This window comes from Haliotis rufescens, unplaced genomic scaffold, assembly GCF_023055435.1.
Source record: "Haliotis rufescens isolate VD_foot unplaced genomic scaffold, xgHalRufe1.0.p SCAF_3, whole genome shotgun sequence".
Taxonomy (NCBI): domain Eukaryota; kingdom Metazoa; phylum Mollusca; class Gastropoda; order Lepetellida; family Haliotidae; genus Haliotis; species Haliotis rufescens.
In genome coordinates this window covers 40,893,376-40,919,677 of record NW_025964001.1, presented here as the reverse complement: position 1 = coordinate 40,919,677, position 26,302 = coordinate 40,893,376, and the positions used below count along the sequence as shown (strand labels likewise).

The window sequence follows — 26,302 nt, the reverse complement described above, 5'->3', positions numbered from 1 at the left end:
AAATATGGATTTATGGAGTTTTTTTCACCCCAATTTTTCAAGAAAATATGGTCACTGGATCCATGATGTAACAAATACAAAAATAATGGCCATAGAGAAACAAAATACTGGTTCAGTGCCACAAATGTTTGACATTACATGTCGCCCTGACTTTCGCTTTGAATGTTTATTCAAATCAAGTCCGAGAGATTCCATGCAACACCTATTGTGAATTTGTGATGCTTGTGTCCAGGTCATCATATGGAAAGATTTACTTTGACCGATATCTCTACATATCAAATAACACTGCAAAAATGTCAATTGAACATTTCACAATATTTTGAAAATGCACCATTTACAAATGTTATCATAATATATAGAAATAAAACAAAACAATATTATACAATAAGTCATAAAAACTTGCATGGTATTGGTTTATTCTGTACAGTTTGATGAGGAAACTATGTACAACTCCTAGGCCTTTAACATTACAATATTGACAGAAAAGATTAGATGGAGATGATAGCATGCAGCTGTGTGCACATAATCAGAAGGAATATATACAAGGCAGATACAGTGTAGTCCACATCTGTTGCCAACAAACTGATGATCAGTCTGTCCAAGCAGGGTGATGCCTGTCTCTGCATGGTTCAGGCTAAATGTTGGCTCTTCTAAACTAGGTAGTCCTGAGTAAATGTGTATACTATATATAGGTGTGTGTTACAGTCAATGTGATTCACTTAGACAATTTACAAAATGCCTGAAAAATTTGTCCATTTCATTGACTACAAATTATTAAGAATTTCAAAAGGGCTTTCAAACATCACAATAGACTAATTGGATAAGAAGAAATTTACAACACACACACACTTTCATGTTCTTAAGATCCTATCATTTTCAGTCACTGGGTGATGAAATTCAACGTCAACATATTTGGAATTCAATGTCATAATAAAATAAATGGACAGATTTTTCAGTTAATTTTTGTAAAATGACTGAAATATATTATTAAATTGCCTTTGGCATGATAATTGGAAATTTCAGTAATTTTTACACATTGACTGACATATTGGGGGTACACACTCTCACACACCATATACTCAGAGAGAAGAGAGCTGGTGAGAGGGCACCTGCTATTTAGTCATGTTGGAAAATGGTTCCTCACACATGTTGGAAATTATGTCTTCAAAGTCATCCAACAGATATAGTCTCAGCATTTGTATGAGCTATTTTACATGAAGTCATCCTTGCAACATGCCAGTAGCATAATGCTGTGCAGCCACCAGTTCACATATATACTCTGCAGCCAATCCCACCAGTTCACATATATACTCTGCAGCCAATCCCACCAGTTCACATATATACTCTGCAGCCAATCCCACCAGTTCACATATATACTCTGCAGCCAATCCCACCAGTTCACATATATACTCCCCTACATGCCTGCACACTCAGTATCCAGATAGAGGATGCCCAGTCAGCAGGAGTTGATCTTCTATAAGGTAATCCAGCGTTAGAAATTGGCACTAGTCCTGTAGTTCTTGCAAAACTGACCAATAGTTGAGGTATCATGAGGACTAGTAGAAATTTGCCATTTTAAGGGTTTTGCTATATGTTATCATTATAAGGACTAGTGGACTAAAAATGTTAGTTTCTACCGCTGTAATCTCCACAATACATGTCCTTGCATTCCAGAAAAAGCTGTTTCCTTGGTAATACAGGTATTTGTGTTCAGAAACTGTCTCTCTGAGTGACATGGATGTGTTTTTGAGTAACCATTTTCTTGGAGGTTCATGGCTCTGTTTTCAACTTAGAGCAAGCCATTTTCCTTGGATAAACATGCCCCTTGATTCAAGAGGAAGAAGTTTCCATGGAAATATAGTGAGTTCTAAAGTAAGCTTTCTCCCTGAATTACATATATTCCTTGCATTCTAGAGATACGTCCCACAGAGATACATGCACCTGTTTAAAGTACCTGTATGCTGTTTCCATGGAGGTCTTTTTGAAGTACTGGTACAATGTTTCCATGGAGATATACATACATGTGTTGTAGAGCACTGGTACACCGTTTACAAGGTGATACATCCACCTGTGTTGTAGAGAACTGGTATGCTGTTTCCATGGAGATACACACAAAGGTATTTTGAAGCACTATACAATGTTTTCATGGAGATCTATATCCGTGTCGTAGAATACTGGTACACTGTTTCCATGGTGATACATCCACCCATGCTTTAGAGAACTGGTACTGTGTTTTAGAATACTTGTTTCTATGGTGATAAATGAACCTGTGGTTTAATTGTTTGTTTGTTGTTTTGCTCCGCACTCAGCAATATTCCAGCTATATGACAGCGGTCTGTAAATAATCGAGTCTGGACCATACAATCCAATGATTGACATCATGAGCATCGGTCCACCCAATTAGGATACGATGACATGTATCGACCAAGTCAGCGAGTCTGACCACCCAATCCCGTTAGTCGCCTCTTACAACAAGCATAGTCACACATGGCAACACTTAGAGCCAAGTGGTTGTAGGCATCACTCAGTTTTTCACTTTTTCACCTAGTTGAGTGGTGATGTGGAGCGCCACCTGGTTGTACTTAGTAACAAGATTTGCCATGAAGTAGTCCTCCAGCTCACAGCGGATGGCAGCCAGGTCCGGCAACTCATCACAGCTGGGTATGTTGAGGAGTCGATGGAACACACTCTTCCAAAGACCAACATTCCACTTCCTGAGGAGAGACGAGACAATAGATTCAAACACCATATTTAAGCAAGTGTTAGAATCAACAATTGCTACAATTGTATTATAATAAAGAATGTGATCGTCCATACTATTTTGTTATAAGTTGCATAGCCAATTCTTAAATGCCACTCAAAGACCTAGATGTGTTCTAGGCAATAAGTATAGGTCCCTAATAAAACTTGATCTGCTCACCAGTCACTCCAAATAACACACAAGACTAGAATGTGTCCATTTGCAAAGATAAACCCCCCAAATCCCTGAAGAAATATTGCCTTTCCATGTTTTTCAAATTTTAATTTTATTGAGCAATGTGGTCATTGCACATGTATAGTTTAATACAAAACTTAGTAAAATCTAAATATTTTTTACATTTGTATACTTATCCTGCATTATTCTTTAATGCATTCACTGCTTACCTTACGACAACAAGAAGGACAGCGTAACAGCGATGGTCGTGGGTGAAGGGTTAAGTTGTTCTGAAATCCCACTTTTACTGACCACCCTCGCTGTCATGTGACCTTGATGACACCTAAGGTCACCTTCTTCACATCCCTGCCTGTGGGACTTCAGAACAACAACTTTATCTCTTCGCCAAGGACCATCGCAGTTACGCTGTCCTTCTTGTTGTCGTAAGGTAAGCAGTGAATGCATTAAGGAGTAATGCAGGATACGTAAAAAATATACCAACACCAACAGGAACCAATCCAAAAACAATGTGTCTCCACTCCATTTGGGGAAATAAAAACATAATGAAATCCTACCTCTGGAAGTTGCTTGTCATGTACCACACGCCTTGTGACTGGTACACCTTCATGTAGTCACAGAACACCAGAACATGTATCGTACCAATCAAACCAAACAGGTCAGTCTGAAAAACAATCAACTACTGTCACAGTCATTTCAAAAGGCAATGAAAAGGAAACATTTTGTTTGCTGTTTAATGCCGAACCCAGCACTGCTTGTAAATAACAAGACTGAACCAACCGAACCAGACAATACAGTGACCGATATTGTACGCAAAACAGAGCCTGACCACCCAATTCATTAAGTTCCCTCCCATGACCAGCAAAGGTTGCTGGGGGGACATATTCTAACCTGAAAATCCCAAAGGTGAAAACGAAATGAGTGCTTACATAGATCACTTGTTAACATAAAATGAATGGGACAACTGTACTGTATAACACTATAAACATGATAAATGTATCCAATTAGAAATAACATTTCCTTCATGACACAAATTGTCATAGCATGGTGTACATAATATTGGCTAATCTTATTTTCAATGTGACATATTTTGCATCTGCAAACATGGACTGGTATTTATACAAGTATTTGCATCACAAAGAATTCTTAATGCCTGGGTCTTGTTCCATTCCATTTCTACTTTCTAACCAAAGTAAAATCATCATGCAAAAACATGCAGATCACTATTAGAAAAGAGAGGATGTGGACATAAGCTCACTTGACTCTTAGTCAGGTGAAATGAGCCTATGAGCCACAGATAATAAACATGACGAAGATTGGAGTTGAGTTCAAACCTGATATGTCCAGGGCATGTCGGTCCTCATCTCAATACACTGGAAGCCAGTCGTTGTGTTCTTTGCCAGGAAGGTGGTGCCAGGAGGGTATCTGGTCATGTCAATGCTGCGCCCAAAGTCGATCAGCTTCAGAGTTTGAGTAGAGTGGCCAAATACTTCTTCCTTTGTAGTCTCACCAAACAGGCAGGGTCTGAAGCAAGCACAATACATACCTACACTAAACTCTCTCACCATACAAGCAGGGCTGGATCCAGCACAATACATACCTACACTAAATTGTTTTGATCAATTAAAAGACATACCTACACTAAACTGTTTTACAATACAAGCAGAGATGGATCCATTACAAGACATACCTACACTTAAATGTTACCATACTGAATAGGGCATGAATCCAAATCATACTGTCCCACCACTGGTGCCTCAGTCGCCGAGGGAGCTCATATCAGAGGATTATTTATGAATTTATTTAAGTCCTATAGTAGCATGCCTGAGCAGAATCAGTCATGCCCAGTCTATGCCTAGGGTAACCTTACATGTCTCTGATGAGGAAGTTATCAGGTTTGATGTCTCCATGAATGATGTGACATTTGTGCAGTTTCTCCAACATATGCATCATCTCAATCGTCATGAACATCACAAGCGGCTCCATGTCGTTCCGCAGCGTCGACTGTAAGCGGACATAGTTCACCAGCGACTACAAAGAACAAAGCCATTTATTACTATTTCATATACAACGTAGGAAGGCGCCGGATGTCTAGAAACATTTCTGTTCAGAAAGTTTACCCTTAGACAAAAGCAGAGACAGAAGAAACCATAGGGTGTTACCTACCAGCAGGGAACCTTTGGTGTGTAAGGTGCTGATGAGACAGCTGCCATCATCATAGAAATAACCCTTGTCGATAGTCATCAGGGAATCACTCTGAAAAAAAAATGTGACATACAGCAGGTGTTACCTGTACCACTTACAGCAGGTGTTGTATGTACCACCTACAGCAGGTGTTGCCTGTACCACTTACAGCAGGTGTTGCCTGTACCACTTACAGCCGGTGTTACCTTTACCACTTACAGCAGGTGTTGCCTGTACCACTTACAGCAGGTGTTACCTGTACCACTTACAACAGGTGCTACCTTTACCACTTACAGCAGGTGTTGTATGTACCACTTACAGCAGGTGTTGCCTGTACCACTTACAGCAGGTGTTACCTGTGCCAATTACAGCAGGTGTTACCTTTACCACTTACAACAGGTGTTACCTGTGCCAATTACAGCAGGTGTTACCTTTACCACTTACAACAGGTGTTACCTTTACCAATTACAGCAGGTGTTGCCTGTACCACTTACAGCAGGTGTTACCTGTACCACTTACAGCAGGTGTTACCTGTACCACTTACAACAGGTGTTACCTTTACCACTTACAGCAGGTGTTGCCTGTACCACTTACAGCAGGTGTTGCCTGTACCACTTACAGCAGGTGTTACCTGTACCACTTACAGCCGGTGTTACCTGTACCAATTACAGCAGGTGTTACCTGTACCACTTACAGCCGGTGTTACCTCTATCACTAATAGCACCTAGAACAGAATGATGGAGCTTACCACATCCATGGGGTCACAGATTTCCTTCAAGCGCTCTTTGATCTGATTGCAGATGTAGAACTCCCAGGGACAAGCCGGCTTCTGAACCTGCCAACAAAAATCTCCATTTCATTCAAGAAAGTGAAGATGGCATGAATAAAGAAATAACAGCCAGGAAGCTTAATGGTTGACGCTGTAGGAAGGAATTCCTCAGTGAACTACCTGCAAACCTTACATTGTCTGACATTGATTGCCCTAGCTGATGGTCTCAAGTCAAGAGGTACAAAAAGGGTAAACATGAGACAGGGTTTGTCTTCCTAGTTATTTCTAAAACAGTAATGCTTGGTAACATGGGGATGTTCCTTCGGCGGTTTTAAAGCTATTTCCATGTCAGTTTAAATCTGTCAGATTTTATACATAAAACAGATCAGCTACTTAATCAACAAGGCCTCATGATATTGCTTACATAGACAGACAAGAGTGCTCTGAGAGCACAACATCTCCTGCATGAATTGTTTGAACGAGTTTATATTTTCTTTGTATTTTATGAAATAACAACAGTAGATGGCACTGCATTTGAACCAAATTGTGCAGAACATTTTGTTGGGAGTAATCCAGTCTGAATGCTAATGCCATAAGGATGTAGCTCACCCACAAAAGCCTTATACAAGGGAACTTACTAAAGTTCTAGTTATAGTTAGATATTGTGATATTCTCTGGAAACTGGAGGTGGAGTAGATTTCATGAAGCTCCGTAAAACAGGGGCAGTAACTCTGTCAAAATTTGTCAAAATGAAATGGGACTGCTGTAAAATATTAGGGTTTTGTTTGATAAATTTTGATGGTAAACAGAAGTCGTTCATGTAATGTAATCAGTGGTTCGGAAAACGTTGTTACTTCATGTGTGGTGGCCTAATTTGGATACGGACATAGAGCAGCTAGTTAGAAACTGTGCATCTTGTCAAAGTGTACAACCGGTCCCACCTACAACCAGACAGAATCCCTGGATCTGGCCTTCCCGTCCTTATCAACGGATTCACGTTGACTTTGCTGGCCCCTTTATGGGTGAGAACTTTCTTATTGTGGTGGATGCTATGTCCAAATGGCCTGAAGTAGTTCAGATGAAATCAACAACAACAATAAGTACCATAAATGTTTTGAGAAAGCTCTTTTCTTCTTATGGCCTTCCCGATCAGCTAATCTCTGACAATGGGCCTCAGTTTACCTCTCACGAGTTCAAGACATTTCTGAAGAAAAATGGAGTAAAACCTATTCTGTCCTCGACGTACCACCCAAGCTCTAATGGTGAGGCAGAACGATTCGTCAGAACGTTTAAGACTACTATGAAATCCATGAGGGCATCTACGTCTACTCTTCAACAGCGACTGTGCAGATTTCTGCTGTCCTACCGAACCACACCTCACAGTACAACGAAAACGACCCCTGCAGAACTGTTCATGGGGAGGCGTATTCGTACTCGACTCGACTTGCTGAGACCAGATCTTGCTTCTTCAGTTCAAAGAAAAGTGTCTCCGAAAGTGGATGCTGGGAGGCGTTTTGAAGTTGGCGACCCAGTCCTGGTGAGGGACTACAGGGGACGTACCGAACAATGGCTCCAGGGGGTTGTACTAAAAGCATTAGGTCCTGTGACTTACAAGGTTCAGGTAGAGAACTTTGAGTGGAAGCGCCATGTTGATCAGCTGATAACTATGCCAGGTACGCCTGATCTATCAGTAACATCCACCACTGAGGACATAACAATCCCTGATAGGTCTGAAAGTGCGCCAATGTCTGGGGTAGAGAAGATTCCAGTTGAAAGTACCAAGGGGTCATTTCCTTGGGAAATCGGGGTGGAGAGTGTTCCACCTGGGACAAGGCCCCCGGAGGCTGACATTGTACCTGTTACAGAAACAGCGACCCGAAGATATCCTGTTAGGGAGAGGAAGAAACCAGATAGACTGTCTTATTGAATAGTTAGTGTTACCTTAACACTGCTGGGATCTTACATACCTGAATCACAGACCTTGTACCATTCCTGTCATAGTGACCTCGTATAGTGAATTCGTGTGTTGACACTGGATTGAGGAATTGACCTACTGACCACATTTTAGGTCAGTGTGACATTTGTGTTTCAACGATAAACATTGATTTGGATACTTTGCTTATGAAACGGCAGTAAGATCGTACTATTATTTCAGGTTACGTTATGTTTGTATATTTTTCAGGGGGAAAAGTGTAAAATATTAGGGTTTTGTTTGATAAATTCTGATGGTAAACAGAAGTCGTTCATGTAATGTAATCAGTGGTTCGGAAAACGTTGTTACATAACGCACGTGCAATGCGTGCTCAGGCTTGGCTACCGATTGTCACTTGTCGTCTGAGAAATAAACGAAGTGGGAAGTTGGCAGGTTGTCTCTTGGTTATTGAAAGAACACTACAGCGATATGCGTATCATCAACATGTCGACATCTTGTGTGTAGAGTGTCAGGGATATTCTCTAAAAGCTGGTGGAGGAGTTGATTTCACAAGCTTAGTACCTCTCTCACAATTAGGCAAATGAAGCTCCGTAAAACAGGGGCAGTAACTCTGTCAAAATTTGTCGAAATGAAACGGGACTGCGATACGGTATCATCAACATGTCGACATCTTGTGTGTAGAGTGTCAGGGATATTCTCTAAAAGTTGGTGGAGGAGTTGATTTCACAAGCTTAGTACCTCTCTCACAATTAGGCAAATGAAGCTCCGTAAAACAGGGGCAGTAACTCTGTCAAAATTTGTTGAAATGAAACGGGACTGCGATACGGTATCATCAACATGTCGACATCTTGTGTGTAGAGTGTCAGGGATATTCTCTAAAAGCTGGAGGAGGAGTTGATTTCACAAGCTTAGTACCTCTCTCACAATAAGGCAAATGAAGCTCCGTAAAACGGGCAGTAACTCTGTCAAAATTAGTCAAAATGAAACGGGACTGCGATATGCGTATCATCAACGTGTCGACATCTTGTGTGTAGAGTTTCAGGGATATTCTCTGGAAACTGTAGGATGAGTTCATTTCACAAGCTTAGTACCCTCTGTGGGACGGACTGACGGACAGACTGACAGACGGACGGACTGTGCCACGACATTATCCCCCTTCGGCCATTCTGGCCTGGCAGGGGATAAAAAGGAGACCAAGACAAATATTGCTATATATATGATATTGCTTAAATTGAGAGAAGTGGTAATTGGGGCCTCACAATATTGCTTACATGGACTAAGTGGATATTATGGCCTCATTGTTTTGCTTACATGGACAGAAGGTTATGACCTCATGCTTTTGCTTACACTGAAAGAAGGTTAAGATCTCTTTTTATTATATACATATGAATGAAATACTGGAATTTATAAGTGACGATAGATCAAGTTATCAGTCACTAGTGACTGATATAAACAAGGTGCGGACGTACCGCCGAGGGGAGAAGCGCCTGCTTGAATTTTCTGAGAATTGAATATCCTAATTTAATTCATGACAGCAAGCAACAATGTTTCAGTTAAAATGTTTGGGGTTCTATAAATGTGTTTATGTCAACTTTCATACTTATCTGTGAGAAAATTTGATCAAATTTGGCGGATTTTGTAAGCCTGGAGAGCGCTCAGCTGATCGTTTGACATGGTCACAGTACTAAATGTTTATGTATTCCTACGCCATTAAAATAATAGCTGTTTGAAAATGATTTCTCATTTTCTGTTTTCATTTTAAACAGGAATGTTTAATTATGACAAACAAAAATGTCCACGGAACTTAATACTTGATATGAAATAATATATTTCGCATAACATATATTAACAGGGCTAGTTTTATTCACGAACTATATTCTTTTCGCAAACCCCCTATATACGGCGGTGGTAAAGGGGCGACAGGGAGAACTTAGTAATTTATCAGACACTGTTTTCGAAAAAATATATAAATTGCAAGTAATAAAAATAAAACATGTATATAATAAATAGAAAATTCAATGTGTTTTCTCAAATACCACTTTTATCTCATCGAGTGAAGTGGGGAGAGTCTAATATTTTCACGAGTGACTGCGTAAATATGAGACTCTCCCCACTTCACTCGATGAGATAAAAAGTGGTATTTGAGAAAACACATTAAATATCCTCTATGTATTGCTTACATTGAAAAGTTATGACCTCATTGTATTGCAATATTGACAGGTTAAGACCTCATTGTATTTCTTATGTTGCCAGAAGGTATGACATTGTATTGCTTATGATGACAGAAGGTTATGATCTCATTGTATTGCGTATGTTGACAGAAGGTTATGACCTCATTGTATTGCTTATTTTGACAGTTTATGACCTCATTGTATCACTTATGATGACAGGTTAAGATCTTATTGTATTGCTTATGTTGACAAAAGGTTATGACCTCATTGTATTGCTTATGCTGACAGAAGGTTAAGATCTTATTGTATTGCTTATGTTGACAGAAGGTTATGACCTCATTGAATTGCTTATTTTGACAGGTTATGACCTCATTGAATTGCTTATGCTGACAGAAAGTTAATGTATTGCTTATGTTGAACCAAGGTTAAGACCTCATTGTATTGCCTACCTTGAGAGCTATTGCCTACCTTGAGAGCTTTTTCCTCCCCCTCCATGTCACATAAATCATCCAAGTTGTCCATGTCAAATAATCTTCCCCTGTACACACTGCCAAAACCACCTTCACCAATACATTTTGAGATGTTGTAGGTCTCTGTTCCTGGAAAGAGACAAATCATTCGCTCATTCAAATCTATTGTCAACAGTGCAGAGTTTCTAACGATTCATGCCGTTATCACTTGCTATCACACATATATTTTGGGGGAAAATGCTAGTCTGGACTTGACATATCAACTTGAGTGCATGTTGAAATTGTTCTTCGTGACTTAAGTAGTTTCACTCTCAAAGAAACCTTTAATAACAGGGTACATTATTTGTGAGATAGGTAAATATTAAATCCCAGGAACGCTTACCTAGAAGAACAAATGAAGTGATCATATGAGGCAAGGGTGCATTGATACGATAGTAGTTCCTGTATTCTTCTAAAGGGCGTTCCAGGCTGGACAAGACTTCATCAATCTCGGCTTGGTCAAAAGGGTCATGAGGGTTGATCATTATGGACATAGACAGCAGTGCTTCTGTCTTCTCATCCGGCTCAGGTGCCACATAGTCAGCAATGTCAATTTCGTGATGCATGTGATTGTCCGAGATGGTGCCGGGACAAAGTTCTGTGGTGGTCACATGGTGTTTAGAGGTGAGGTGGCTGGGATGACACCTGGACTCTTCCCCACTGCCCTCGGTACTCCCCTCAAAGATAGGACTAAAACAAAGACAGTTTCTGAACTGACATGCTTCACTACAAAGGCTAACATACTTTACTATTGGCATACACACATCATTTTAAATATAATTACTCTTGACGAGGTCAATATGTGAAAACAAGGTCCTGAGGACCCCACCCCTGAGGTGTTCTGACCGGACTTAGTCTGCTGGCCGAGATCAAGTCTGACTGCAGCAGGGGTCGGGTCCGAGGGTCCTTGTTTTCGCATATTTACCTCGTCAAGAGTAATCATTCGTTTTGTTATATTGAAATTCACTTTTAACTTTATGAAGTCTTTAAACCATCCTCATAACAGTAACTCAGCTGCAAACAGTGAAATGTTTGTACCAGATGCCATCTTGTTTTCCAGCAGACAAGTCAATATTCATCAAATGACAGGTCAATACCACTCATGTGACGAATCAATGATTTCGGGGTCTACATTGAAATGTATTGTTTCGTCCTGTAACACAGATTGACCAATTGAACTGAAAGATTCTTAATAGAGGTGTAACAAAATAATTCTATATTGTTCCAGTTTAGGACTAATGCTGAGTACTCACCTGAGAGACGTTTTAGATGGTGGTGCAATACTAACATCAAAGCTTGGCTGCTGTGTGTTCTGCAGAGTCTTAGGTGACCTGTCGTCAGGATGTTCCTGGGGTGCCTTGATCTGGCTGAGTGGGGGGTTCGGCAGCTGTGGTAACTTCCCCATTGAAAAATAAGGGGTGGATGCAAGACAGGCAGCAGAAGCAAAGCTCTCACTAGATCCAACGGTCGCCAGTGTCATGTCAGTCATGGGCATGTGTTCGATGTAGTCTTCGGGAGAATCGTCTCCTGACATAACCTGAACAAACAGACTTTCTTAATTTTGGGTTTTGGACCTCCAACACGAGTTAGAGACATTTTCAGTTAATTTTACAATAAATTGTATATTCATACACTTATCTTATCTCACACTATGCATTTCTCCTTCTTCTATCCTAAGTGGCAGTTAGGAAGAGAATGAGTTGGCCGGGGAAATCACGTGTTCAGCGTGTGTTGGTCAATCAGCATACAGATGTGTATGACCTAGGTTGTTGAGAGGTGACCATGGTGATGGGAGGTATGTTCGGGTGAATTGTTGTTTAGAACCTTCATTTAACTTGAAGCACGTTTTCTTAGGATCGAAGAAGAAAGACAAATGCATAGTGTGAAACATTTATTGCTTCAGAAATAAGTTCAAGCTAGGGAAGGTAAAAGTAGGATGGGATTGTAAGGTAACTGTTAACATTCTAGCGCCTCACAGGCAGCTTGGGTTGTCTATTCCTGGGGTCTGAGAATGAAAATTGACAGCACATTGATCCATTGATCGGGGTAATGATAGTGTAGCACCATGAGCATTCACTTGGTGATGGGATTTGGCACAGTGTAAATGGACTTTGAAGAGAGCCCTTCGTTGAACATGGTAGGGCTGAGTGAATGTTGTTTCATGTCAGCAAGCCAAGCCATCAGAACAACCTATTCCCTTTCATATCGGTCGCTGGGGATGAAGACAGAGATGGCTTCACTGAGGGGTGGAGAGATGTGCCTACCTTGACAGTTTCCACCATGACTATATCCTGCTCCCCCTCAGGGTCAACAGGGAGACCTTTTGATGGCTGCAGGTAACCAGACAAGTTGTGGCGCCGAGGAGCAGGTCTGTAATCTTTTGGGGGCCTGGAAGTTAACATCAAACAATATCACTACCATTCTCAAGTGAGTGATTGAGTGAGTATGGTTTTACATGATTTCATGGTTTTCAGGATTCCTACATTGTACCTATGTGGGTAATCGAACTCGAGTCTTCGGGCATGAAAAGCAAACGCTTTAACCTCAAGGCTACCCTTTCAGCCCATTAAATCTTGTCACAACAGTGTACCTTTCATGTATATTCTTCACTGCTTAAACAAAACATTGATTGGATTATCAATGAAACTTGATCAGCCAAGTGTTGCATCAGATATATCAAAATGTGAAGGGTCAACAAGAGGGAGGCCAAGTCATTACAAACTGACAATCACTCACGTGTTCTCTTTGTCAACAGCTGGATCCTGTTGAGCAATCATTGGCACAGCTTGCTCTTCTGATTCATCATAGATGGCGAAGGGCTGACTGCCAACAGGGGCTATCACTGCAGCAGGAGCTAAAAAAAACATAAACACTGACTGTATAAACCCATACATGTTCTGAACCAGAAGATGAATTCCGAGAAAATTGGTAAGAGAATGTTGTTTTAAGTCACAGTAAGTAATAAGGGTGAAACGATACACAAAATCTGATGCACTACAATATGTGGCCTTCTTTACAATACACGTTACATACACACCTGTATTGCGATACATGATACTACAAATATTTATATGAAAACAAGGTCCCGACCCCTGAGTCAGTCTGACCGCCAAAGGCGTCCCGAGGGTCCTTGTTATCGCTTATTAACCTTGTAAATAGTAATCTTTTATTTTGTTATTTAAAAATTCATTTTAAAGTTCATGAAGTCTCTGTTTCATAACAGTAACTTAGCTGTGAACCATGAAATGTTAGTACCAGACGCCATCTTGTTTTCTAGCAGACGCATGACAGGACAATATTGATATTGTGATGAGTCAATATTTGAGGGCAGTGTCAGTCACCCAATTTGGTGTCCACATTGAAATGTATTGTTTCATTATGTTGTATGAATTAACAAATGGAATTGCAAGATTCTTTTTAGAGGTATAACAAATGACACATGATACATATATAGAGGATTCATCACGAGTGTTTTTTAATATGGGAAATATCAACCGAGTCTTAGTTAATCGGTATTTGCCGAGCCTTTGGCGAGGCAAATACCGATTAACGGGACGAGTTTGATATTTCCCATATTAAAAAACACGAGTGATGAATTCTATTTATCATTTTCACATTTTTGCTTCCAAATTAAGGAATAATTGCATTAAACATTAACATCAGCAACTTGTCGAAATCTTACATATAGATCGTGCGTAGTGATACATGTTTTCCATAGCCATGTAAACCAAAATAAACAATTCGCTGAGAAAAAAAGTTCCTCGGATTATTTTAAACAAAATACTTGAACAGACTTTTGCAGAATAATTGAAACTTTAATAACGGTAACAACAACGATTCTGTGTAATCTGATTATATCTCTGGTGTAACTTCACTAATATATAGTTTCAAATCAAACCGCTCCCTCTTCCGGTTATCTAATTTGCATATCTAATTTGCATACTTATGTCATTGGGGTATAACATACATGTTTTTATGTCATAAGCTTATGTCATGGATAAATGCTTAAGTTAAATGATAAATATACATATCAAACTTTAACTGCAAGACCAACAACCTATATCCAATGACATTAAACCAGGCCATGTATTGTAAACACTGAATCGTCAGTTTAGTCGAATGACAAGCATGGTACTCTGGACCTTATCTGCCCCAGATCCCCATGACAAGGCAGGATCTATCTCACCTCCACTGACTTCTCCCATGGGTTCCTCACCAGGCCAGCCATACTGTTTCTCACAGTCCAGAGAGGCGTTGAACATTCCCCGGACAACCTTCAGCGCTTCCTGTGTGTTCACAGTAGGAGATGGGGCAACTAAACTCTGAAACAGCAACGTTCATCATGGAAACAAGCAAATGGACATTAGAATTTGCACATAAAGAAAAAAATCCTGTAATGTAATTCATGATTCATGAAATTAATGCAAAAGATGTGTGTGCCTTTATTGCATAATAAAGTGACACATTTTTATCTGGAAATATTGGAGTACACTGTCAAGTCATATTCACTACACATGGACTGAAACAATGACAATACAAAAGAGGTAATAGAGCCAGATTTAGAAGGTGCTTCCAACAAAGTTCAGTGGCAAGTGTGTTCATTTCTTTCACACAAGTTGATCAAGCAGTTATGTCAGTTGCCAACAGTTGCCAACAGTGTATGACAGCGTCTTTGGAAACCTATAAAAAAATCTTATGATTACAAGAAAAAACACTGCTCACCCACGAAGTGAAAACAGCACTGTAACAGCAGTCGTGAATACATAACATTGCTCAAGATGCTCAAAGTATTAGGCTAACTCATGAAACAACTCTTCGGACATGTAGCTTAGTCGTTCTCATCTATCCCATTCAAAAATGCCTTACTTGAAATTGTTTTTATTTATTTAATTGATTTGGATCACATGTCAAGCAGTTGAAGTTCTCACACTATATCGTGGTATTCTAATTCTGCAGTCTTGATGTTATTGTTTGCTTAGTAGGTTTTCAAGTTCAAAGGTAATCTACTCACATTAATTTCATAAACATTTTAGGCCATGGGTCGTCACTCACATTAATTTATTGACCATAAGTTTATTGTGACTCTGTAAATATGAAAGAAAAGATTTGGGGGCAAGAAACCAATAGAAATTATCAAGGGTACACATACACATAGTTTCAGACAAACTTGTTCCAAAATGTTCCAAACATTTGTGCATTTGATGAATTTTTGAGCATCATGATGAATAACAGTTTTGCAAGACCACTGACCCCCCGTCCATGTGAAAAACTGTTGCTGTCTGGCGTGGGTCCCCGAGACTTGGGCCTGGCCCCCGAGGAAGAGTGACAGGAGCTGACTGAAGTATTGAAGACTGGTGTCCTCTGGCTGGAGTTGAGACTGGTGGAGGGGTCCGTGTGGGCTTCCTTCTTCCTCCATGCATCTCGCGATGCCAGCAACTGTGCTGACAGACCAGGGGGCACATTCTCTGTGTTGCCATGGGAAGTCATGTCATCAAAGGTGAGCTGGCGAGTCAGTCGTTCACTGGAAAGTCGATTTTGGATCTCAATATCTGCTTTTGTCTAGATATAAACTAATTTGTGTGGGGCAGGATTTACCTGCTGTTGTCTTGTGCATCTGGAGCGTGAGGGGCAGCATTTACCTGCTGTTGTCCTGTGTATCTGGAGCGTGAGGGGCAGCATTTACCTGCTGTTGTCCTGTGTATCTGGAGTGTGAGGGGCAGCATTTACCTGCTGTTGTCCTGTGTATCTGGAGTGTGAGGGGCAGCATTTACCTGCTGTTGTCTTGTGTATCTGGAGTGTGAGTGGCAGCATTTACCTGCTGTTGTCCTGTGTATCTGGAGCGTGAGGGGCAGCATTTACCTGCTGTTGTCCTGTGTATCTGGAGTGTGAGGGGCAGCATTTACCTGCTGTTGTCCTGTGTATCTGGAGTGTGAGGGGCAGGATTTACCTGCTGTTGTCCTGTGCATCTGGAGTGTGAGGGGCAGCATTTACCTGCTGTTGTCCTATGTATCTGGAGCGTGAGGGGCAGCATTTACCTGCTGTTGTCCTGTGTATCTGGAGTGTGAGGGGCAGCATTTACCTGCTGTTGTCCTATGTATCTGGAGCGTGAGGGGCAGCATTTACCTGCTGTTGTCCTGTGTATCTGGAGTGTGAGGGGCAGCATTTACCTGCTGTTGTCCTGTGTATCTGGAGCGTGAGGGGCAGCATTTACCTGCTGTTGTCCTGTGTATCTGGAGCGTGAGGGGCAGGATTTACCTGCTGTTGTCCTATGTATCTGGAGCGTGAGGGGCAGCATTTACCTGCTGTTGTCCTGTGTATCTGGAGTGTGAGGGGCAGCATTTACCTGCTGTTGTCCTGTGTATCTGGAGCGTGAGGGGCAGGATTTACCTGCTGTTGTCCTGTGTATCTGGAGCGTGAGGGGCAGCATTTACCTGCTGTTGTCCTGTGTATCTGGAGTGTGAGTGGCAGGATTTACCTGCTGTTGTCCTGTGTATCTGGAGCGTGAGGGGCAGCATTTACCTGCTGTTGTCCTGTGTATCTGGAGCGTGAGGGGCAGCATTTACCTGCTGTTGTCCTGTGTATCTGGAGCGTGAGGGGCAGCATTTACCTGCTGTTGTCTTGTGTATCTGGAGTGTGAGTGGCAGGATTTACCTGCTGTTGTCCTGTGTATCTGGAGGGTGAGTGGCAGCATTTACCTGCTGTTGTCCTGTGTATCTGGAGTGTGAGGGGCAGTATTTACCTGCTGTTTTGTGCATCTTGTCTGTGAGGGCAGTAAATAGCTGCTGAGTGTGAGGGGTATATTTACCTGCTGTTGTTCTGTGTATTTTTTGTGTGTGAGGGGGACATTTACCTGCTGTTCTCGTGTGTATCTGGAGTGTGAGTGGCAGGATTTACCTGCTGTTGTCCTGTGTATCTGGAGTGTGAGTGGCAGGATTTACCTGCTGTTGTCCTGTGTATCTGGAGGGTGAGTGGCAGCATTTACCTGCTGTTGTCCTGTGTATCTGGAGTGTGAGGGGCAGTATTTACCTGCTGTTTTGTGCATCTTGTCTGTGAGGGCAGTAAATAGCTGCTGAGTGTGAGGGGTATATTTACCTGCTGTTGTTCTGTGTATTTTTTGTGTGTGAGGGGGACATTTACCTGCTGTTCTCGTGTGTATCTGTCGTGAGTGTCAGTATTTACCTGCTGTTCTCCTGTGTATCTGTCGTGAGTGTCAGTATTTACCTGCTGTTGTCCCGTGTATCTGTCGTGAGTGTCAGTATTTACCTGCTGTTCTCCTGTGTATCTGGTGTGTGGCTAATATTGAGTTGTCTCTGCAGATGCTGCTGAATATCCTGATCCACGGCACACTGGGCCTGCTGCGTCTGTGTGAGCCTACACAAAGCATAAGTGAATGAACGAGTTGGATTTATCATTGCTTCGAACAATATTTCAGTTATATCACAGCATATCAACTGAAGTTTGGTGGAAATCCAAATTGATACATGTTATTACATTAACATTGCTTTAGGATCAAGAGCTGTGTTACAGAATTCTGCATACCAAGAAAACACAGAACCCAGTTTTTGCCTCTGGCCAGAACTTTAAAAACAGAAAACAATAGAATTAGTCCGTCCTAAATAAAAATTGCAGCCACAGGATGCAGGAAATTTGTAAGCATGAGTAGGAATGAATGCTGCTATTTCATTATTTGATACCATTTAAATCTATTTCCGTCTGTAATCATATAAAAATAAAACACACAGTTGAATACTTCACGATCTTCTAGCACAAGTACTTGTAAATTTGTTGTTTGGTTGTTTTACGCCGCACTCGGCAATATTCCAGCTATATGACGGCAGTCTGTAAATAATCAAGTCTGGACCAGACAATCCAGTGATTGATATCATGAGCATCGATCCATGCAATTGGGATTGATGACATGCATCAACCAAGTCATTGAGGCTGACAACCCCATCCCGTTCGTCGCCTCTTACAACAAGCATAATTGCCTTTTACAGCAAACATGGGTTGCTGAAGACCTATTCTACCCCGGATCTTCACGGGTCTGTAAATTTGTTTCAGTTGGTTAACTCCATATCTATTTCTTATTAATAGCCTCACAGGATGCACAATCTTACGTCACTTGTGGTAGAGTACTGTATTCAAAGTTTTTACATTTCTCTGGGACTTGGGACCCTACAATTAAAGGCTTTGTGTCCCCAGGATCCCCAAAATAAATAACCCAGGTAAATCCCTGCAATAAAATCATCCTATGTATTGGAAACAAATTTCAAGAACTAATAATTGACATGACTTAAATTTTCTTAACAGCTTCATCATGTATGTTTAAACACATGTATAAGGAGGAAATATCCCCCACCTCTGGTTCTCTAGGTGCTCCTGCTGCAATGCCATCTGCTTGCGTAGATCCTCCATCATCTTCTCTTTCTCCGCCTGTAGCTGTTCACGGATAGAGCGATGATAATTCACCAGCTCTTCCCTTGCTTGCTTCAGACGAATGGCCTCCTCTACAAGTAAAATCCACTGATCAGTATGACAAAAGGCTTTGAAAATGTGTTACCCCTGAATACTGAAACTGGTATGAGGGACAAACTTGCCATTTCCCAGATAATGATTGCCCATTTAGGTGTAGTGCATCATTTTGAGAGCGAAGATTAATGCTAAAGTCAGCTTCAACATTTGTCAGTGATAGTTACCCATAGTATATTATCATATGTTAAAAACACTTCTCCACTTTCAACCCTTCATTGTCAATAATTGCAGAAACAATAGAAAAGTCCTAGCACACACTGTATTACTGAGTTCAAGCTGTCTTACCTTCTATTTTCTGTCTCTCCTCTGCTAGCTTTCTGTCCTGGTCTTCCTTCGCCTTCTGTTTGGTCAGCCAGCGTGCACCTCGCAGCTCCTCGAAGGAGAACTCCTCCAGGCCGCGGTAGATCTTGCCCTTATTGTACATGGGCCTCATCTCCAGGCCCCCTGCCGGAGCGGTCTGCTGCATGGGGGCTAGGGGGTTGACATGCTTCTCAGGCTTCCGAGCACTACACCAACACAGTACAAGCAGATACAGTATACACCAACACAATGCAAGTAGTTACATTATACAAAGTACAGCGACATAACCATTTCCATAATCATAAGAAATCCCTACTATTTGTTTGTTGTTTAACACCACACTCAGCAGTATAACAGCTATATGATGGTGGTCTGTAAATAATCAATCCAATGATAATGTGAGCATTGATCTACGCAGTTGGGATACGATGACATGCATCAACCAAGCCAACAACCCTGGCCGCCCGATCCTGTTAGTCGCCTCTTAAGACAAGCATAGTTGCCTGTTACAGCAAGCATTCTAACCTGGATCTTTATAAATCCCGACTACACTCCTCAAAAGAAGTTAAGATCACCTGATTCCTTCATGTTACTAAAGTTAATCTGTCAGACTTAGTAATATGTAAGAATCAGGTAGTCTGTAACTTCTTTTGAGTAGTAAATTTCATAAGCATGGAAAATAATCCCATGATATCCGTGTGTCTCTTGGTAACATTTGGACAGTTCAATCACAACAGCTAGAGGCACTATACATACCTCAACACCTGTGGGTCAAGGACTGATCCTTTCTGTGGTGTCCTGAAATAGCCCAGGAGAACATTATGTCATCATAGGGGAAAATGATCTTAGAGGATGTACTTCTAGTCATGAACTTGATTTAGATGCAGTTGAATATTTTACAATGGTACACATGTTAGTTATCACATGGTTGTTTTAAAGCATAATTTAGCAATTGTTAGTTTATCAGTACCAGTAATAGTTTACTAAACATGTTTTCTCTGGGGATTTCTGATAGTGGATAGTGGATAGAGGAAAAGTTCCAAGCTTACACCATAGGTTGGTCCACACAATCATCAACATGGACTGTGAAACTGGGGGTGGCATTGGCTGCAAGCAGGGCTGCATTCTTCATGGGAACCTGTTTCAAGAAGAGCATAAACATTCACAGAACCTGAGTGGGCATGTTGGGTCACACAGATAATACTGTTAAGTTAGTATGTTTTGTTTGTTTGTTGTTTAAAGCCACACCCTGCAATATTCCAGCTATATGACAGCGGACTGTACATAATCAAGTCTGGGCTAGACAATCCAGTGATTGATATCATGAGCATCAATTCACGAAACTGGGAAAAGATGACATGCATCAACTAAGTCAGCGAGTCTGACCACCCGATCCTGTTTGTCACAACTTACGACATGTATGGGATGCTGAAGACCTATTCTAACCTGGATTTTCACGGGTAAGTATAGTATGTAAAAACTTCTGAACATATCAGATGAGCTAGATAAAAACATTCATTGACACTATGAACATTGTTCATGGAAAACTCGAGCACCAAATGTAAGACCTTATCACATCTGTGTCAAGACCTTTCGTGGACAATGATCAGACTTGAATAGTAAATGTAAACAGATTTTATTAGGACATGGTTACTTTATTTCATTGGCAGAATGGCCCCAATGTACTTCAGAAATAAATAAGGCAGGTGTAAGTAAGTAAGTTTATTTCTGTTTTGTAAGCCAAGTTTCGAGCATATGTTCAAATCTCCAGAAAAGACGTCATGAAAGAACAAGGGTTTTTTTTGTGAAACGAACCATGCCTCATTCTCCTTTGTTCCTTGGGATTTATTGCGTAGTTATCTTATATGTCCAACTGAGCTTCAGCAGCTATGTTGCATAGATAAAGGCTGGCGAACCCAATGTTCGAACTCCAAAAATATCCCTCGATTATTTCTGAGAATATATCTGTCCACGCCCAGATGACTACACGTGGTACACATTTTGTAAACCCCGCAGTCAACCGAAATCTGCATGGCAGTCCATGCAGTTATGAGATTTTGATTGGACTATGCATTGACTTGTTATTCCTGCCAAAATATAACTCCGAAATTCCAGCCAAGTTCAACAAGGGTTGAAACTGGACTTTCATATCTTCTGGAAGATGACCTTGCAATCATGGAGTCTCCATCTGATGGTGAGCTCTTGAGTTGACGTCAGAAGTCCAAGGAGAACTTGTCAGCCGTTGGGCAGAGAAACCTGGTAGAGCATGGGTGGCATGTTCCATGCCATGGATGGGAGGTAAACCTTTCTTGAAGCGCAGTGGTTCAAAAACCGCATGTGATCCCAGATGAGTGGGGATAATTTATCCTTCACTGATAGTACCATCTGGGGTTCAACCTCAGGCCCGTGGGACACAACAGGACACAAACATCCCGATCAGCATCGTACAGCCTCTCAGTTGGGTAAAGCTTGCCCAATGCCGAGAGCCTGTCACACATCAAGTGCCCTTCCTCTTCTGAGTGCATGTCACGCTTCAAGCGCCCTTCCTGCTCTGATCGCCTGTCAGCCATAGGAGATGAGTGTCTGGCGAGATGTCATGGTGTCGAATGCCATACATCTGCAGAATCAGCTGCAGAGTTCCGCTGGGGGTCAGGAATAGCCAGACAGGAAGAGGCACAGCCAGGTTCCTCCAACTAAGAGCCACCACCTGGGGGATATTAGTGTGTAGCATCCCTGGGGTGGGGGACGGGGGGAGAGGAGGAGTTCCGAGACAGGTTTTTATACAGGTTTACTACAAGCATCGAGTCACCTATTCTGCCTACATATTCCAACAATGGTTAATGAGATCAGGACACCTACCCTAGCTTTTGTCCAGACACCAGGTTTCTGCTCATTCTCCCTGTTGGTGGTGCCTGTCTTGGGGACAGTCTCCCACTCCCCTGTCTGCTGGGGGTTACAGGCTATCTCTGCATTCTCATCAGTGTAGATCTGGAAGCCTGAACCACTTGTCTGTTTCGGCTTGTTTGCGTCACACTTTACCACACCTCCATGCGAAGCTGAAAAGGTCCCAAACAGTGTTCACTTCTACAAATATGAGGCAAGATGGAATGGAGTTTAACGTCACGATTATTGCACTAATATAACAATGTGCATGCATGCATGTGTGTGTGGCTGCTTGTACAACTTCAGATTAATGACAGTTTTATACTGCTAGCCCAGTGAGATACCATGCCGCAGTTCTACATGGCTTCCACACTCATACACAGCATACTGACTCTGAGCCAGCCTGTCCTTGTTTTAGCCCCTATTGCCATGAGCCAAGCAGTGTAACAACAATAACTGTACCATCTTCTCACATCCTCCGTAGACAATGATCGAGCCACCAATATCATGCTCTCTAAATATATGATTAAATAAATAGAGTGTCCCCTTTCTAGTCGGCTCATGCTTAAACTAAATTCTACGCTGAGAGCCTCTCTGAAGGACATATGACAACACAGCATGATGTATACTGGTAATCCCATACTAGTGAGTGAGTGAGTATGGCTTAACGCCACTTTTAGCAATATTCCAGCAATATCACGAAGGGGGACACCAGAAAGGGGTTTGACACATTGTACCCATGTTGGGAATCGAACCCATGTCTTCGGCGTGACGAGCGAACACTTTAACCACCGGGCTACCCAACTGCCCCTATTCCCATACTAACATTTCTTGGCAGTTCCTGTTCTGGCTGTGCCAACTTGGTGACGCCTTCCTACAGTTCTCAGTGGGCCTAGAGCTGTGCGCTGTTCCTCTTCCAGGAGGTCATCTTCTGTTTCCATCACCTCTGATCTCATCAGGCCACGAGCAACACGAGCCTGAAACTCTCTGAATAAAACACAGGAAAAATTCACTACCTCAAAATATTACAATGTCGTACAAAATTGATAACATCCACCTACCCAAACAAATATAAGCAGATTACCTAAGCAAATAGTGATGTGATAACTGGCAATTAAGTGCAAATGTTAGCACTTAAACACAGCAACTGCTTGTACCTGGATGTACTGTGAACAAAGCTAGAGAGGCAGTCAATGACATTAGCTGGACTAAGTTGGGAATTTTTACTGACATTTACAGCAGCCTTGGGGAAGAACAACAGTCTCTGAGCAGGTCTAGATAAATATCTAGAGTTATTACAGCTGAAGTGCTAATATCGATTTGTGGAACCGGACCCTGGAGACTTGGCAACAGAATATCCATGGGTAAATGGTTTTGAATGTCTGCCAAACTACATTGGAATATGAGCATTCTATACATATTTGGCCCAGTCATTTAAGGTGCCACAATACGCTTTGATGAGTTGCATCCCTTGGGCATGTCAGAAACCTATGACTGTGGGTTTCACCAAAGTGGTAAAGATCTGAGACCTGCATCACTTCGGGATCTCCTCCCATATAAAGCTGACATGCCATGATAAAACAGGAATGCTGTTAAAAATGGTGTTAAACCCAACTTACTCACTTTAACATATTGAAAACAGTTTTAATGGCAAGCAAAATAGTTTACCTTTGTTAACTAACCAAAAACATTGTTGTTGAATAAGTCTGTTTCCCATACAAGTATATTACTAAGTTGTATCAGTGTAACTTACTGGTGTTTTCTTATCAAGAACTCAGCCGGTTGAGCATTTCTTCGCAGCCCTTCTTGATAGATAGCATCTGCCTTCTTTGTATTCCCTGTATCCTCTAGCACTGTAGCCCAGGCATCGTACAGGAAAGACACCTCACAACCAATGCTCTGGTCAAACATGAAGGCAAACATCTCTGCTGGATCATTGCAGAAGTTGGCCTGGAATTCAGAGTTCAGATATAATTCAATGTAAGTGTTGAGTAGATGAGTTTTGCAGTGGTCAGTTATTACAAATCATGTTAGCATTGTTTGTTTGTTGTTTAACGCCACACTCAGTAATATTCCAGCTTTGAAAGCGGTCTGTAAATAATCGGGCCTGGACCAGACAAACCAGTGATTTACATCATGAGCATTATTGATCTACGCAATTGGGATATGATGACATGCATCAACAAAGTCAGCAAGCAGAACCGCCCAATCCTGTTAGACGTCTCTTACGACAAGCATGGGTTGCTGAAGACCTATTATCTACCCTGATCTTCACAGGTTACCATTTAGACATCAGGGGATGACAAGCCTAAAGCTGCATCAATTCATCAAGAAAGGATACAACAAATTTGTGCTTTAAAATGATCAAGGTCAAGACTTATATCTATTCAAATACTGACCATTTTAACAACCACAGAGACCTTCCACAAATCAAGATTACTGTAAGGTGAACTAAAGATGGGAAAGGAGTCGTGACCACAAAAATAGTAAAAACTCACAAATTTTATCCAAGCGTCAACATATCTGTGATCATTCTTGTATTTCTCTTCATCTTTAAAAATTGTAACACATCGCTCTAGCAAGGCTCTTAGTTTGCCAACTTTGCCACCCTTAGGATATACTTCATCTGTCCAGCGAATGTACCTGAATGGAAAACAAACATAAGCATGATAAGCATAAGATAACAAACTTGTAAACATGGCTAACACTAGTAACAGACAAATATACTCTGACATGATAAACTGAAGGAGTCAACGTCTTCATGCAGCATTGTTGATCAGTTGATAAACCATATCACATTCAACATGTCCAAGATGATGCAGAACTAATCATTTATAAAATGTTAGCATAATTTATCGATTCATGATGTTCTAGCTATGCGAGATGGCAAAAAGATGCGGAAAATGATGTACAATGATGTACATGATCAAATTGCTGCTGCTTACCTGTCCCAGGTGTCAAGTGGATCAGGACCTGCATATGTCCGCAACTCACTTTCAAATACTCTGTAATTAGGAAAGACATTACAATTTAGTATATATAGTTTTCAAAAGATCACCAGGAATGTTATTAACATTGTTAAATCAGGAGTAGTGCACTTAACCTGACACACGTTTTCGGATTTCGGATTGAACTCGTGATGACAGCTTGAAGCTAAGGTAGGCAACTGAGTTTATCTAATATTAGCCAACACCTCACCACGGGTGCTGTCACAAATAATTAGTTCTCATTTACCAAGTAATCAGCACCTGATTGTTTACGTTTATGCACATGCGCAGTAGCCATCTCTGTAAACCTCAAAAGTTGATAATGCAGTTTCCTCAAATTACATTGAATTATTTTTTTAAAACAGATAGCTAATCCATACCCTACCTCACAGCTAACCCTAAGGATGGTAAAGGAATAAAGGATTGCGAAGGGGCATTTGATTGGAAAGGTGTACCAAACCCTAATGATCACAAAAGGGTGCTTGATTGGAAAGGGGGGTTCAAAGCCTAAGGATAGAGTTTGGGATAACCTACTTTACCCCAAGCACAACTAACCCCAAAGATCGAAGAGGTACGTAAGATATGTGAAGCAGTATCATAAATCTTGATTATAAACATAGTCAAACATGTATCATGTTAATGGCTCTAAGCTTCAGCGGATGCTCAAAACGAGGCCCTCAAAATGACACATTTTCCTTTGACTAGCACTACTTTGTTCTATATATAAACATCGATCAAAGGCAGCCATGGGTTGATCGGACCTTGACTATCATTCCGACAGCTGGCAGCCTGAAAACTGTACCAACAGATGTAGTCTAAGATAAATGTATATAGTTTATACTTACTGTTTTTGTTGTTTGATGATCATCATTTGATCATCTTGCGGTTGAAGTGCAGCTGACAGCGAGGAGACATTGCGACCTTGTTTCCGCGGTCTCACATTTTCTTTGCTCAGTTCCCATTCATCAGAATATTCCTCTGTGTGATTCATTGTTAAATGCCTGACTACACAAGGCCACAAGTACCAAATATCAAGTTTACAGACTTTACTTTCGTAATACCATTACCCCCAATTTAGTTTTGAAATGTCCGCTTCGCGCAT

The 26,302-nt window shown here is 41.3% G+C and overlaps 1 protein-coding gene across 1 annotated transcript; it reads right to left on the bottom strand.

The window, feature by feature from the left end:
- Positions 1-396: 396 nt before the first annotated feature.
- On the bottom strand, positions 397-26,302 carry LOC124122866 (mitotic checkpoint serine/threonine-protein kinase BUB1-like). The gene is made up of 24 exons (XM_048402951.1): positions 26,046-26,302; positions 25,159-25,218; positions 24,712-24,856; positions 23,967-24,163; positions 23,040-23,200; positions 22,190-22,386; positions 20,380-20,468; positions 20,087-20,128; positions 19,316-19,536; positions 18,858-19,005; positions 17,762-17,869; positions 15,749-16,019; positions 14,685-14,820; positions 13,235-13,352; positions 12,763-12,886; positions 11,752-12,035; positions 10,842-11,188; positions 10,458-10,588; positions 5,865-5,951; positions 5,099-5,188; positions 4,803-4,963; positions 4,267-4,456; positions 3,490-3,596; positions 397-2,714 (listed from the first exon to the last, which is right to left on the bottom strand). The coding sequence occupies exons 1-24, from the start codon at positions 26,189-26,191 to the stop codon at positions 2,525-2,527; spliced, it is 3,750 nt and encodes a 1,249-aa protein (XP_048258908.1). The 5' UTR covers positions 26,192-26,302; the 3' UTR covers positions 397-2,524.